General features: G+C 38.1%; 1 protein-coding gene across 2 annotated transcripts in view; it reads left to right on the forward strand.

Annotated features, from left to right (window-relative positions):
• The window catches only part of Frmd3 (FERM domain containing 3), a 185686-nt gene that overhangs the window by 149288 nt on the left and 19298 nt on the right, over positions 1–17100 (forward strand). For both annotated transcript variants that reach the window (XM_005352660.2, XM_005352659.3), the window contains exon 13: positions 5693–5817. In XM_005352660.2, coding sequence (XP_005352717.1) covers positions 5693–5817 — 125 coding nt within the window. The remainder of the gene's footprint in view (positions 1–5692; positions 5818–17100) is intronic.

The raw sequence follows: 17100 nt of genomic DNA on the forward strand, positions 1-17100 counted from the left end.
GAAAAAGTGTATATGAATAAAGAGAGAGAAACCAAAGAGACTGAGAATATTTTAGGCTTATTCTTTCCTTCAGAAAGAGAAGCTCACTCTGACGTTAGTTCACTGGCCTTTATTGATGGCATGGGAAGATCCTGGGGAAAGATGTCCTGGGCTGGCTGCTGGGGAAGAATCCCTGAGCCTAGCCAAGAGGCCACATCAGATGGAGGGCTGCAGCTCGGAGCATAGCATCCACCACCAGGGGACACACAGAACACCCAGAACCAGCAAGATACAAGAATGTTCTGATACAAAAATGAATAGATTTTAATCTTTGCTACATTGCCTGCCAGCTCTGTGGCCTTGGGTAAGTCACTGAATTTCCTAGATTATTGGTTTACCCATCTATGAAGTGAGATTTTTATATTGCCTTGACCTAGTTTTAGATTTTGTTGGGGGCTTAAAAACCTTTTTAAAATGTAAAGTGACAAACACATGGAAAGCAATAATATCATTATTCTCATTCATTTAGAACAAGGCAGCTAGATCTTAACATCCAGATCAGTAACGGAGCACTTGTGTATCATTGGAATACCTCTAGTTCCAACCACAACCTTGTAAAAATGTGGAAGTAGACTCTGGAAAATACATTCATATTCAGATCCATTCAGACAGTAGACCAGCACTACTTCCTCCAGTCATAGAGTAGTGAATGACTGTCATGAACGTCAATGTACTCATTTTGTTTCGTCACTCTTTGAGTCCGGCACTTACTTGTCATCAGCTTACAATCCAGTTGTTTAACTTTACCTTTCTCATCTTTGGATACATGTTTTTCTCACACTGAGGAAAAAAATCAATAATGTCTACACAAATTTTATCTTACAATGTTATAATCTACTTTAATTTACCACAACCAGCCTTCCTTCTGCAATGGAATTCTTAAAAACAGTTTTATTTGGATGCTATTGAACAGGTATGGCTTGTAAACTAGGAGAGTCATTTCTACAGCTAATGAATGGGATCTATAAGTGTACAAACATAGCACATGTTCTTACTTGGCATAGGCATCAGTTACTCCATGATAAAATTTAGGGTGTCCACAAAAGTCCCTATACCAGAACCTTAATTGTAACAGAACAGTTGTGAGGAGGTGAGAAAATTAAAACTAGGGCTATGTGAAAAGTGTTTGTATCATGGAGACACTACCCTCATGGATGGATTTCATTGCTTGATGCTATTGCGTTCTCTTGTGAGAACCAAATTATTGATTTTCTTCAAGATAATAATTCCTTACATTTGCCTTTTGGAACATTCTAGTTTGTTTTTCTGCCTTGTCTGCTGTGAGGTAGCCCATCATATGACCTTCATCAGGAGCTAAGACAATGACTACACAATGCTTTTCAGATTTTTCTAGTTTCTAGACTGTGTTCTAAATAAATTCATCTTATTTGTATGTTACAAATGTTCCACACTTTTTATAGCATTACAGAACTAACTAAAACACCACAGGATATGAGGAGGAAGGACAAAATAGAAGCCAATTTGAACCCTGGAAAATTCTTAGAAAAGTGATTGGCACCATGGAGCCTTCTTATAGAACCCCAAATTCAAAACATTAGTTGTAAAACAAATCCTTTGGGATGCTGTACACTCACTAACATAGAAAGTGTGACATAGGGTGGTGGTGGCGCATGCCTTTAATCCCAGCACTAGGGAGGCAGAGGCAGGTGGATCTCTGTGAGTTCGAGGCCACCCTGGTCTACAAGAGCTAGTTCCAGGACAGGAACCAAAAAGCTATGGAGAAACCCTGTCTCGAAAAATCCAAAAAAAAAAAAAAAAAAAAAGAAGAACAACAGAAAGTGTGACATAAAACAAAGTACTAGATAAAGTTTAGAATTCTAGTTTTGCCCATGTAACTCCTTTGTTTTTATTTAGTTTTTTTTAGTATTTCATAAATGAGTATATTAAATCACTTCGACACTTCCCTCTTTCCATTCCAGCTCTTTCCATGCAACAGACTCTCTGTAATTCACATTATATACATATATATACAAGCATATATATGCATGCATAGCCTTTCATGTATATTAAATGTGCATGTGGGTACACACATATGCACCACATGCATATAAACCTACTGAGTTCATTTAGTGTTACTTGTATGTATATGTGTTTAGGGCAGACTACTTAGGATTGAATATTGGAGGATCGTCCCTGGAGAAAACTGAATCTAACTCAGCAGCCATAGATTGCCAGTATCTATTCATCTAAAGGTGGGGGCCTTGTGAAATTTCCCTCATCCATCTTGACATGTCAACTGATATTTTGCTTATACAGATCTTGTCCAGATACAACATTGCTGAGATTTATGGAGCCAGCTTTCCATTTATTACTGAAAGAAATTATCTTTCAGCAGGCATTCTCATCTTCTGACTCTTACAATCTTTCCATGCACTCTTCTGTAATCTTCTCTGAGCCTTAGGTATAGAAGTTTGTTGTAAATATGCTGATTGAGGCTGGGCACATCGTGCTCACATAATCTCTGCATTTTGACAAGTTGTGGATTTTTATGTAGACTCCATCTGATAGTAAATGAAGCTTCTTTGATGAGGGGTGAAAACTAAGTTATCTGTAGGCAAAATTATTTAGAAAACTGCTGCAAGTTATACTGATTTAGGAAAATCCAACAGTAGGTTCTCCTAGGATTTAACACATTTTCAGCCATGGGTAGATGGCTAGATTGACAGTACCACACATGATGTCCCATTAATTAATCTTTTAATACAATTAGACAGATGCTGTTTGGCTCAATCATAAAAATGCCACTGTTGCCCAATTAGGGTTATTTCACCAGTTTCTTCTCCTGGTTTACAGGCTTTAAAGCAGAGTAGGATAATTGATCTCCCCCGCCCCCTTGGCAGTTTTTATAGCACCTTCTGATACTAGGACAGCTAGTCCTCAGAGAGGAGACTTCCACGACAATTATAACTCAATTCCTCCAAATCAAGCGTCTAAAAAATGTTGTGTCTTCTGCAATGGGATCTTGCCTTCAAGGTTTAGGAGACAGCCAGGAGCAATGCCCTAACCTATATTTTTTGAGAGTATCTTGGACCACCACACATGCATCTCTGATCAAGAACTAGAAGGGACATTTTCTATGCCTGGCACTTGGGCTTTGTCAGTTAGCCTAGGACCTTTATTGGTGGGTGGGCACTAATGAATCTCAATTTCTCTCATAAATACAAATATACTTATCATATGTTACTTATAAGCACACTAAGAGATGTAAAAGATGAGCAGAGTGTATACAAACCAGTATGTAAAATGAAGTGGCCATTCAGATTTTTGTCTTTTAAGTATTTGTCCTTAGCCACCGTGCCAGTGAGCCTTTGCTCTCAATCAACCCCATGTCAGTAATCCTCTTTACAACCATTCCAAATAGATAGATAGGCATAATTTCTAGTCTAAAGGAAATAGGAGACATTGGATATTTGAATTTCTATAGCAAAATACAACATACTGGATATTTTGCACACAACAACATGTGTACTTATTATGGCATGTATATAGGTGACAGAGGACAGCTTAAAAGAGTGGTTATTTTTCTTATTTTATGGGGTCATGGAATTAAAAAATATCTGTCCATCAGTTATGGTGGCAAATATCCTTACCTAGTGAGCCACCCCACTGACCAGTCCATCAGTTATGATGGCAAATGTCCTTATCTACTAAGCCAGCCACTGGCCTTCAGAGTGCTTTTGTAAGGAATCTAGACAATTCATGAAGGCTCTCATGATGGGATTATATCCAAATGCCCTGACTCTTAGTACCATTACAATGGAAATTTTGTCCTCTTTTTTATGGAATTTTTTTCAACAAATGGATTTTAAAGGACAAAATGATAATTTCAGACCATAGAAATAAGAAGGGGATGGGAGAGATCCAATTATTTCATTAACTTCCTTTAATCTTTTCCTCAAGTCATCAAGCTATCCTATGGCTTGGAGCTTTAGATTTAAATGCTTTCTGGTTTATCTGAGTCTTTTACTTAATGGAAAATCTGTGTCCTTCTCTGTCATATTTTTTAAAATCTGAAATTTTTAACGGCCTGCAAGAGTCATCTGCCCTAACCATCAGCCATAGAGCTCTACTACAGAGAAGCAACATGAACCTATATATAGGGGCCAAGTTAGCCCCACCTTTCATCCAGTACCAAGATGGACTTATACTTGGGATGTCATCCAGTACCAAGATGGACTTATACTTGGGATGTCATCCAGTACCAAGATGGACTTATACTTGGGATGTCAACCCTAGTTATCCCAGCCTGTCCTACAACCAAGCAGTTGTTGGACAATGCAATTATAAAAGAATATCAAAATATCCAACATCTCCAGATGAAGAATGTTGGGAGGAAGATAGATGATGCAAAATGTATTTCATAATATGTGCCTCATATTTTTTAAAAAATAAAAATGTTACTTCTAAACAGTGACTTCCTTAATGGGAGAGCTATCAATCATCAAAAGAAACAGATCATCTAATACATAGTCATCAGTTCTAGGATCAGTTTCTAGAACAAAATAAAAGAAGAAATGACTCTGAAAACAACTCCCTGTGCAGTCAATGGCAGCTGTAAAAGTTTCCAATTCACAATAGGCATCCTACTCCATGGCTTCCCATGAAAGTCCTAACAGAAATGTCAAGCCTGAAAAGATCCTTTTTTCTGAAATTCCAGGTTATGTCAAGCTAAGATTGTACTCAGTTTAATTCCGATTAAGAGTAGAAAACTTTATAAGAATGTATCACTTGAGACACTGTAAGACACTTAAGAATGGCCAGAAGTCTTTTCAGAATGGGGCTGATTAGTGCAATAATAATTGTAAATTAACAGAAGTAACAAACATGATGAACTGTGACAGAAGAGGGGGAAGTATGAGAAAAAGAAGGGAATAAAAGCACAAGTCCCTGTTGTGAGGAACCAACCAGGAAGGCTTCGAAGAGGAAACATTTGACACCATTTTCAAAAGACTGGTTGGTTTGGTTTTGACAGGAAACTGGAGAAAATTAAGTACTTAATGTGTAACTTCAGGTTTCCACTTCCCTCTACAAAGGGTCCCCAGCTGTTCTCCCTACAATAGGCAATACAAGTGGACTTCTAGCTGCCTATCAATAGTTTAATGAGATACCAACCGTTTCCTTGCCATTTGTGACTTGTTGTAGCCTCTGTTGTATACATGTCTTTCCAAAGGAGAACCAGAACTAAGGTTCATGGCTGTCTGCTAAGGAGGACATGAATGAAAACCTTAAGCACTGGACATCTGACAACATGAAGATAACTTACAGTTGCAGATTCTCTGTGTCCTCTGTCCAAGCAAGATATGTGGTGGTGGTTCAGTGGGTCTGAGCTACTGTCATTTACATTTCTGCATGTCTAATTCAGGGCTAGGAAAATCCCTGCTGTGTTTCCTGTGTCTATTTAAGATTCTCGTGTTGTTATATATCTTTGTCTGGTGACATCTTGGGAATTTTATTTTCTTTCACAAGCTGAATAGAATTTGTTAACATTTGTCAGGAATCTAATGACTAGGAGAACCACGTGCCTTAAATGTTAGGACGTTTTTACTATCAGCATTAATCTCTTTATGTGTCCAGAGAGTAGGGCCAGCATTTACAGTAGACACTAATTTATTTGGCTTGTATCTGTTTTTAGAGTCAACATTACTCAGAGTCGCAGTTCTCACTCCTTGAACAAACAGCTCATCATTAACATGGAGCCCCTGCAGCCCCTACTGCCTTCCCCCACTGAACAGGAAGAGGAAGATCCTGTGACTGAGGGTAAGTCGGTCACTACATTTTAGAAGCCTCCTTTCTGAGAAATAATAAAATTTTGTGTATTCAAAATATTTCGAAGCCAGGCAGTGGTGGTGCACGCCTTTAATCCCAGCACTTGGGAGGCAGAAGTGAGTATATCTCGGTGAGTTTGATGCCATTCTGCTCTACAAAGTGAGCTCCAGAACAGTCAAGGCTACACAGAGAAACCTTGTCTCGAAACCAGTATTTCTAAAATTACTTGTGAAAGACATAATGCTGCAATACACACACTGTAAGGTAAGGCAAATTATTTTAGTGACTATTTGAAATTTGGTTATAATTCATTAAAATGAAAATTCAATCCCTCAATCATCATAGCTACATTTCTAGTACTCAGTTGCCAACTATGTCTGATGGCTACTACATCCATGTGAGACTAAGGGTTATAATTATCCAGAGAGTCCTAATGGAATGAATGGTTTTATATGCTACTCAAAATTAAAGCTATGATTATAAGCAATTCTCCACAAGTACATCTGTACTGATTCTCCATTTTTGACCTTTTTATTTCCACTCCTGTTTTTTGCTAACTTTTTACCAGTTTAGTTTGGCTTGGTTTAATTTTGAGATACACTGCCATGTATCCCAGGTTGCCCTCAGATCTCATATATACGCAAGAATGGCTTTGACTGTCCTTTCTTACTGCCTCTGGCTCCTTCCTGCTTCTAGTTTCTGAACACTGAAATGACTGGCATGCACCATAATACCATGATCATGACACCATAATACTAAGCAGTGATAGCAATGTAAAAAAGGGCATTGTGCATGATAGGCAAGTAGTCTACCAACTAAGCTACATCTTAGTTGCCTGATAGTTTTAATGAAAACTAAATATTTAGTTTCTGCTTCAACTCAAAAGGCTTGTATCATTAAGTAATAATAAATGTTTGTTCATCACCACTGCTGTTATTGTTACTGTTGCCCTTTTTCATCTGCTTCATTCTCAATCTGCTTCGTTCTCATCCTCCTTTCTTTTTTACTTCTGATTTATTCTTCTTTCATCTTCTTCATATAATTTCTCTCACTTTAGAAAGACTTACTTAAGAAAGAATCTCACCACATGCTGTTTTGAGACACAAAGTGAGGCAAACTCACACCCAACAAATACTAAAGTAATTCCTTAATGCATGCCAAATAAAGTTATTAAAACCCTAAAATCAAACTAGCATTCTCTTAACATTTTTTTGTTTTGTTTTGTTTGTTTTGTTTTCAACACAGGGTTTCTCTTCCCTGGCTGTCCTGGAATTCTCTTTGTGAACCAGGCTAGCCTTGAACTCACAGAGATCTGCCTGCATCTGCCTCAAGAGTGCTGAGATTAAAAGCAAGCACAACCACTGTCTGGCTTCCCCTTAACATTTTTATTTGAGATATGATTTTATAAAAACTCTAGATATCAAGCACTGTAAAGACAGCACATTTCCCAGTCACTTTAACATCAACCTCAAGCTGGTAATTCCTTCCATAGAAAGGGCATTTTCACTTTCTTTTGGCTATCAGACTATTAAAGGAATAGACAACATGCTGTTGGAAGTTTCCAGTAATCTCATCTTCAATCTTCAATTTGTGATCTGCTATAAACCCCAAACTCATGTTAGGAACATAAAGATGGACCTGTGGGGCTACGAACTGGATCTCCTTGTTTCTCTTCCCAATGTGGTATCACTGAATAAATTCCCTTCATGAGTTTTGCTATTTTTTGTTTGTTTAATTGACCTATTAAGGATGAATTGCTGAGCCTAGCTTGTTAAGAGCTTCGAGGTCCTAGACTCTGACACTAAAAACTCTACTAATAGGGTCTCTTTAATTTCCTGGTATATCTTAGTTAGGGTTTCTATTGCCATGAAGGGACACCATGATTGCAGCAACTTTTATAAAGAACATTTAATTGGGTCTGGCTTACAGGGTCAGAAGTTTAGTCCATTATCATCATGACAGGACATGATGATATCCAAGCAGACATGGTGCTAGAGAAAAAACTGAGAGTTCTACATCTTGATCTGCAGGCAGGAGGGAGACTGTGTCACTGGGCACAATTGAACATATATCAGACCTCACAGCCCACCTCCACAGTGACATACTTCCTCCATCAAGGCCACACCTACTCCAACAGACCAATCCTCCTAATAGTGCCACTCCCTATAGGCCACTCATTCAAACACATAAGTCTATGGGGGACCATATCTATTCAAATCACCACATGGTGTAAGGATGTCCCAAAGCAATAACAACTTGTGACTGAATTTTTCATGCAAATTGTTCAACCCATCTGGATCTTAAGTTTCTTTTTCCATCTACAGTCACATCTGTATAGTCACAATTCCACGTGTAATTTGTCTTTTCCCCACAAGTCAGTCTTATCTTTCTCATCCTTCTTCAGTCAACTTTGACCATAACACAAAGTTAATTTCACTCAAAGAAATATTCCAGGAGCATGAAGTCAAGGTGATGAAAGTACTGGTGATCCTTGGGGTTTGTTTTGTGATAACCAACTACTCCTGGGCATGAAACCTGCTCTGAAGAAGATGATAAACCCTCCACTGGAGTTGAAGAAAATTGATTTTACTTTGTCAGTGGGTATCATTTGTAAATACCTTCTTGGTTAGGGGTGAGATCATGTGTCCACTTCCCCTTCTCAGTACTGGGACTCCATCTGGCTTGATCCTGCTTAGGTCCTATGCATGCTATCATAATCCTATGGGTCCATATGCACATCAGTCCTATTGTTCCTGGAGAATACTATTTCTTTAGAGTCACCCATAATCTCTGACTCATAATAATATACCTCTTCTTTCATAAAGAACCCCAAGTGTTGACTGAGTTTTCTGTCCTGCCCAGCTCCCACAGTTGTTAAGTCCGAAAGAAATCACACAGAGGTCTACATTAACTATAAACTGATTGACCCATTAGCTCAGGCTTCTTATTAACTCTTATGACTTATATTAGCCCATTATTCTTGTCTATGTCAGCCACATGGCTTGGTACCTTTTTCGGTAAAGCAGTTACATCTTGCTTGCTCTGTGGCCATGTCAGGACTGAAGACAAAGCTTTCCTCTTTCCAGAATTCTCTTGATCTCATTTCCTGCTTCTACTTCCTATCTGCTTGTCCCACCTATACTACCTGCCTAGCTACTGACCAATCAGCATTTTATTAAAATAAAATTGACAGGCTACAACCCATTGTGCCAGATCACCTAAGCCTTAAGGCGAGGGTTGAGGAAGGCATCCCATTTAGGACTGAATACTCCAAAGTACCTCATTTTGAAGCCTTAAGGTGAGGGATTTGATGAAGGCATCCAGTTTTTAGGACTGAATGCTCCGAAGTCCCTCATTCTCATACATTGTCCAGTTGTACCAATTACCATCTACTTCGAAAAGAAGATTCTCTGATAAGGCCTAATCAATGCACTGATCTATGAGTATAGCAGTATGTCATTAGGAATCATTTTATTACTGTGTACCTTTAGCAGAATAAAAGTAGTAGCTTTCCCCTAGTTTCATGACCTATCTAGTCTCAGGGTGTTAGCGACTTCAGCAGTGTCCCATACAGATTCCATCTCTTGGAGTGGGCTTTAAGTCCAATCAAGAAGTTGTGAGTTATTTCCATAACATTTGTGGCACTACTGTACTAGAGTGTCTTACACCTAGGTTGTTTTTGTAGGTTACAGGATTTGTAGCTCGTTGACATTAATGATTACTGTTTGCTTCTGGTAGCAGGGCAAGTAACTCACGTTTCATCATAAATTCTAGTAAATAGAGATTAAGGTTGTAGTTAGGCACCAGTTCAACTTCTCATAAGTAAGTGTTTTCTTCAGCAATAGAGACTTATAGATGATACTTTAAAAAAAATAGAAAAGCTGCTACAAGCCATATCATAGTACTTACCCTGAAAATATACATATTTAGTGATTGGAGTTTATGTTCATATTAAAGAGAGAAATAACTTTCAATGTAAAGGAATAAAAAATGGTTTATTCTGGAGACAAATATGAGTGGTTTCTGAACACGGATGTAGGTCTTCACAAACACCGTGTTTAAATAAGGTAACTTCTTATATTTCTGTTTCTGCAGAACAAAGAAATAAATAACACACTTTCAAATATATTGCTGGGTGCTTTGGGGAGTCAGGTAACAGAAAAATGATTTAGATTTTCTCTGATAGCACTTTGACAAGCAGAAACTAGAAGTTTGCTTATACATTGCAAAGGAAGTAGATAATGATCACAAAGGATGTTAGATCGTGTACAAAGGGCAGTAATTAAAGGCTGTTAAGGGCCCTAATGATGTCCTAAGATATATTGATTTTAAGATTAATACATTTCAACCTCTCCACATTACTTAAGTTCTAATCATTCAGCCAGTTTTAGCAGGCAATGCTTTTTCCTAAGAATTCTCATTCACAGTTTGGCATGCTGGACATGCATCACATTTTGTGTATACTGGAGGGCACATATTATTTATTTTATATTATAATATAGTATCCCTAGTAACTGGGAAGTTTCATGCCTAGGATCTGATATATAGAGAGAGCTAAGTAGTAGGCTGTACAACAAGCTTCAGAAGAGATAAATAGTTGTTGGAGCTTTCAAGAAAAATACTCCTGGGTCTTGTCAAAGTTGTTACTTATCATGAGCCTGATCTCTTTTTTCTCTTTTGTCCTCTATATCTAACATGCTATTTATATGACCCATAATATAAGTATTATATTTTAAATTAAAATAATTAAGAAGGCAATCAGGCTTAATGAAGTAACTGTAGTAGATGTAAGTATAGAGGCATCTTAACAAAACAAAGTATCTTCTACCAATATCAGTATATTCCTTAACTAGATATGTTTGGACCCCTTTATTATAATCCTTTCTACTTCATGTGGCCTTTTGTGTGATGTTTGAAGACTATCTTTCTTCTGGCCAGTTTGATTCTAGAGGCATCAATTTAATGGCTGGATTTAATTCTAGGGTATCAATATCTAAACTATTGTAACTCATGGATAATAATGATATGTTCTATTATCTTGGTATTGCACAAAATTTCATAGGAGAAGAAAATGGACAGCTGTAGTACAGAAGAAATTAGATAAACTATACAGTATCATTTTATTAATTCCTTCCCAGTAAAATCAGTAGAATCAATCTTTCTCCTTGAGTCAAATATTTATTATCAGGGGCAGACCTATAAAAAGTTAAGGTTCTGTTTGTGGGCATAACCAAATCCTGTTTCTCATTTCATAGGAAATGGGACTCCAACAGGAGTTATTTTGTAATACTATCCCTCTGCTTCTAGGTAAGCACCAGCTCAATTTCTCCATGTTCAATGAGTTATGTAGGTGTTGTCTTCAGTAATTGAGCCTTGTCATCAGTTTATGGAGAGTTTTGGGAATAGCCTGAGTTGCTTGGAGTTTCCATGGAACCTTTTGGCCTACAACTTAATTAGATGTAACCCACTCAGTGCTTAAAAACTTCATTTTTATAATTGATATCCAGTTGGGACTCTGTATTATTTGTAAACTTCATTTAGATTACTTTTCTATACGTGTATATTTTAGGAACTGCTACTCTATTAAGTTTCACTAGTACTCCTCAGATTGCTCTGTAGTTTTTATGATATCATTTTTAACAGTTGTTTAATGTCCCATTGTGTAAATGTACAATGTATTTTTCTCCATTAATTTCTTCTGTTGAGGGACATCTAAGTTATTTCTAATTTCTGGCCATTATGAATAGAGCAACAATGAACATGGCTGAGCAATTGTTTCTGAGGTAAGATGAAATATCCTTTGGGTATATGACCAAGAGTAGTGTAGCTGAATCTTGAAAGAGATTGATTCTCATCTTCGTGATGAACTGCCAAATAGATTTCCATAGTGGCTATGTAAGTTTTCAGTCACACCAGCAATGAATAAGTGTTCCATTTACCCCATAGCCTCTCCAATATGAGCTGTCATTTGTTTTATTGGTCTTGGTCTAAGAGGATGAGTTGAGGAAATGAAGTTTGGAAAAACCTTCCTCATCTGCTTATCTTATGAATGGAGAAATGAATGAAGATGGGGACAGAGAGAAAGGAGAGGCTGCAGCAGGTGTTTTGCTATGAAGTGAATATCTGCAGTTAGCCTACCTGCTTCCCTGGCCTGTGTGACCTGTGGGTTCCCAGGAAATGTCTGCTGGAGATGCAGACTGGGATAAGAGCATAAGTTGGGGGAGGGAGGTTGTAGAACAAGATCTATGTGATCTGCTGGAGATGGGAGCAGAGAAAGAGGAGAATCTGCAACAGATGGTTTGTTATAGAAGTGAAGATCTGCCGTTAGCCTACCTCTTTCTTTGCTAATCTTAACATTTAACAACAGTAAAAACATGGCAGTCTAATTCCTTAAACAAAGTTAAAGTTTTCCTTTTTTTCCTTAATAGGAAAATTTTATTTCTTTTGGCAGTAATAATTTTCGCTTAAGATATAGGTACCCCTGTTGTATGAGGCTGCTTGTTTGTTCCCAGCCTCGAAATGATCACACAGAAACCACATTATTTGCAATACTCTTTAGCCAATAGCTTAAGTATATTTTTAGCCAACTCATATCTTTTTTTTATTTTTTTATTTTTTATTGAGAAAAAGAAAAAAAAATTTCCACCTCCTCCCAGCCTCCCATTTCCCTCCCCCTCCTCCCATCCTTTTCCCCCTCCCTCTCCAGTCCAAAGAGCAGTCAGGGTTCCCTGCCCTGTGGAAAGTCCAAGGTCCTCCCCGCTCCGTCCATGTCTAGAAAGGTGAACATCCAAACTGGCTAGGCTCCCACAAAGCCAGAACATGAAGTAGGATCAAAATCCCGTGCCATTGTCCTTGGCTTCTCATCAGCCCTCATTGTTCGCCATGTTCAGAGAGTCCGGTTTTATCCCATGCTTTTTCAGTCACAGTCCAGCTGGCCTTGATGAGCTCCCAATAGATCAGCCCCACTGTCTCAGTGGGTGGGTGCACCCCTCGTGGTCCTGACTTCCTTGCTCATGTTCTCCCTCCTTCTGCTCCTCATTGGGACTTTGGGAGCTCAGTCCAGTGCTCCAGTGTGGGTCTCTGTCTCTATCTTCATCCATCACCAGAAATGGATGAGAAGTATAACTAAAACTCAAGAAGCCAACTCATATCTTAATTTAACCAATCTCCGTTAATCTGTGTATCTCCACAAGGCTGTGATTTACTGGGTAATGTTCCAGTATCTGTCTCCAGTGGGGCTATATAGCTTGACACTGACTCAACCTTTTTTCTCCCAGCATTCAGTTTAGTTTTTCCTGCCTAGCTATAATCTGCCCTATCAACAGGCCAAGGCAATTTTTTTATTCACCAATGGTATTTACAGCATACAGAGGGGAATCCCACATCATACCCCCAAATGGAAAGGGTGTGTGTGTGTTTGTGTGTGTGTGTGTATTAGAGAGAGACAGAGTATTTCTATTTTTTGCGTTTCCAGAAAGGCACAGTTTTACTCAAAAACACATCTCAGAATGCAACTGTCATTTTCAGGGGGTGTAGAGGACAAGAGGATGGATCTGGAGGAGAAGGGAGGTCAGGAGAGATTGGGAGAAGTGGGGGAGGGTAAGGAACATTTTGGATGCTTTGTATGAGAGAAAAATAACTTCTTAAAAGAAGTTGGAAGATAAGAATCATAAACATAAGTTCTTTTAGCCAGGACATTATCTCCAGCATGTACATAGAGGCTATTAAACTATTTTAAGTTATGTTAACAGAGTGGTGAACATGAAAAAAAAAGATTTTAATCTATATATGATTTGGGAATGGTAATAGAAGCATCTCATACACCTAAAAGAAAGGATTGTTCAATACTTTTGACCTTATATGAGACTTGATATTTTTTTATGCAACATTACTGCTGGTAAAGTCTCTGATAAATCAGTGTTCTGCTATAGCCTAATAGGTTCTTCTCATTGTCCGTTCATTGTCTTTGGCTGTCTACTGTGAACATACCCCTTCTACTTCCATTTCTGGAGTTTAATGGCCATGATTCAAACACTTTTACCTCTATCACTTGCATAGGTTCAGGGTCTTTTTCCCTACACATCTATTCCTATGTGGTAAGTCAGTTCTTTCACTTTTTCATATATATTATTAGTTAGTTCCAAAGCATTAGTCCAAATCTTTTTTTGTTTGGTTTGTTTTTTTTTAAGACAGGGCTTCTTTATGTCACCTTAGTTGTACTGGAACTATATCTATATATCAAGATGGCCTCAAACACACAGATATCCACCTATCTCTATCTCCTGAGTCCTGGGATTAAAGGAATATAACACCACTTCTCAGCTTCAAGCTTATTCTATGGTCCATAAATAGTAGGAATATCTTATGAATCCTGTAGAGTCACCTTCTTCTTCCTTATAATTACTTTTCATCTAGGGATGGTGGACCCATCAACACCAATTTTAATTATATTCCTTCCTGCCACAGGATTTTATGCTTGCTATTTTACTATCTCATATCAAAATACATCATCTTATAAAACATAATAAAGAAAAAATAAAAAGTACAAAAACATCATCTTCCTGATGGTGAACTTCCTGAATGTAATCAGTGGCATTAGCTTCCTTCCCTGTGAGCATTAATGTAGTTGTGATCATCACAAATAGACTTTGATTAATCACCAGAAATTAGAACATATTTCGAAAAATGAATAAGAAACACATTTAGCATAATGCAGAAGATGGTTTACCATCCTAAATTAGAAATAATTCATAAAAGCATCACTGTAGCATTGCTAATTATTCTTTGTTCGTCATCAGCTTTCCCATTTAAGCCAGTAACAGCCTGCTGCTGCTGAACTGTAGGGCTGCTGAAAAGCTGAGATAACCTCTGCTTTTACTTATAAATATAGTATTGGAGGAACTAAGCAAAACTCCAAAGCCCATTGTCATACCAACCGATTACTAGAAACAGTTGCTTCTGTTTGGATTGGCAACTCCTCCAGGAAAGAGATGCCTAGAGCAGCTCAGTGGATACAACAAAAACCCAAGCAAGATCTGCAGGCAAAATTGTATAGTACCTTCAAAGACTCTTTTTTATTCCCTGTGTATGCTCTTCCTTGGAGCCATTCTTGTCTTTTGAAGTCCAGGATTCTCTGACCACTTATGTGCTAGCCAGAAGTTTACATCACTCACTACAAACAAATCACTGAAACTTTATGTTATTTCTTATATTGCATGTAAGGAAAGGTAAATGCTTTACTTCCAACAAAATTCATGGAAATTTTATTTTCCATATATTATGTTAGAATCACAAGAATCTAACACTGTGCATTCTGTATATTCTGTATTAACTAATTCTCAGCACAGCTCATTGTGAAGTGCAATGTTCTTCCATGTAAACATTTCAGTGGTGACAAGAGCGTACCTCAGTCCTGCCATTGACTGATGCTCCAAATTTAGCTCATTTTATGAAGTACAGTATTTTTCATTGAAAATACAATGGAGATTCAAATTGTTGCTCTCTTTCTACTTGGGACAAAAGCACTGGTCTGTCTTGGATCCTCACCAAGATGCTTAGTGCCATAGATAAGAATATCACTTTTCCAATATTGATTTTTATAGTCTATAAAATAAAGTAAGATATGAGCAACACTCAACCACTTTTAAATGATGTCAGAGTTAAAAAAAATTAAAACTTTGACTCAAGAAGATTTTGAACAGGTTAAGGTCCTTATAGGATAGTCTAAGCAAATGTGTGTTCCTCATAAAGGATCTCAGAAGGAACTGCTCTGGTGGTATTGGCTTGTAGTCAAACTGTATGATTTCTGCGTGGCATTGAAAGGGAGGGGAGTCTTGTATTTTTAAGAAAGGATGTGAAAAAGATGGGGAAGTGGGGAAAAGATGATAGAGAAAAAGTGGAGTATAATTTAGAGAGATAGAAGTTGGCTAGCCTCAAGAAAGCAAGGAGGACTAGGGTCCTGGAAAATCACTGGTCACCAAAGCCACCCAGTGAAAATGAGGGACAATGAAAGGATAAATTCATAGGGAAGTTTTATTTATTATAGATTCTTAAATTGGGTCAAAAAAAAAAAGCAGACACTGGAGCACTGGACTGAGCTCCCAAGGTCCCAATGAGGAGCAGAAGGAGGGAGAACATGAGCAAGGAAGTCAGGACCACGAGGGGTGCACCCACCCACTGAGACAGTGGGGCTGATCTATTGGGAGCTCACCAAGGCCGGCTGGACTGTGACTGAAAAAGCATGGGATAAAACCGGACTCTCTGAACATGGCAAACAATGAGGGCTGATGAGAAGCCAAGGACAATGGCACGGGGTTTTGACCCTACTTCATGTTCTGGCTTTGTGGGAGCCTAGCGAGTTTGGTTGTTCACCTTCCTAGACATGGACAGAGGGGGGTGGACCTTGGACTTTCCACAGGGCAGGGAACCCTGACTGCTCTTTGGACTGGAGAGGGAGGGGGAGAAGGGTGGGAGGAGGGAGAGAAGGGGTGGAAGAGGGGGAGGGAAATGGGAGGCTGGGAGGAGGCGGATACTTTTTTTTTCCTTTTCTCAATCAAAAAAAATAAAAATAAAAAAAGAATATATTTTATAAATAAATTGACTTTAACCCATTAAAAAAAAAACAGAGCATAGAAGGATATCCTGGAGTATTGCCAACTCAAAGCTAGTAAGGATTTATTACAGCAGTTCTCAACCTGTGGGTCACAATCACTGTGGGGGTCACATCAGATATCCTGAATATCAGATATTTACATTACCATTCATAATAGTAGTAAAATTACAGTTATGAAGTAACAACAATATAATTTTATGTTTGGGAATCACCACAGCATAAGAAACTGTATTAAAGTGTCATAGCATTAGGAAGATTAAGAACCACTAGTTTATTTGGATGAAGGTAAGGAGGGAAATGAACTTTTTCTTGTCATAAGAGTGACTGAACCTAGAAGAGGCCATTAACAGCTTAAGAATCCCCTGCTATGAGGACACACTGAAGTGCTGGGTCCACATTTGACTCCAGGTGTATGTTTAAGTTGAGCAAAAAATAAATAAAGAACCTCAAACCATTTACTTTTTTGCCTTGCAAAACATATATACTTATAAAATGATATTAAAAGTAATGCTTCCACATGAAGGCCATTTTTCTCTATTGTCTGATTTATATCTAGGCCAGGCTCAAGTACAAAACAATAGCAGGCATTTCTTTTATAAGATACGTGAACTGAAGAGCTACCAGTAGATAAGGATTCTGTCTGCAGCAATCTTTGTCAAAGA

This window comes from Microtus ochrogaster, chromosome 10 (assembly GCF_000317375.1).
Source record: "Microtus ochrogaster isolate Prairie Vole_2 chromosome 10, MicOch1.0, whole genome shotgun sequence".
NCBI lineage: Eukaryota > Metazoa > Chordata > Mammalia > Rodentia > Cricetidae > Microtus > Microtus ochrogaster.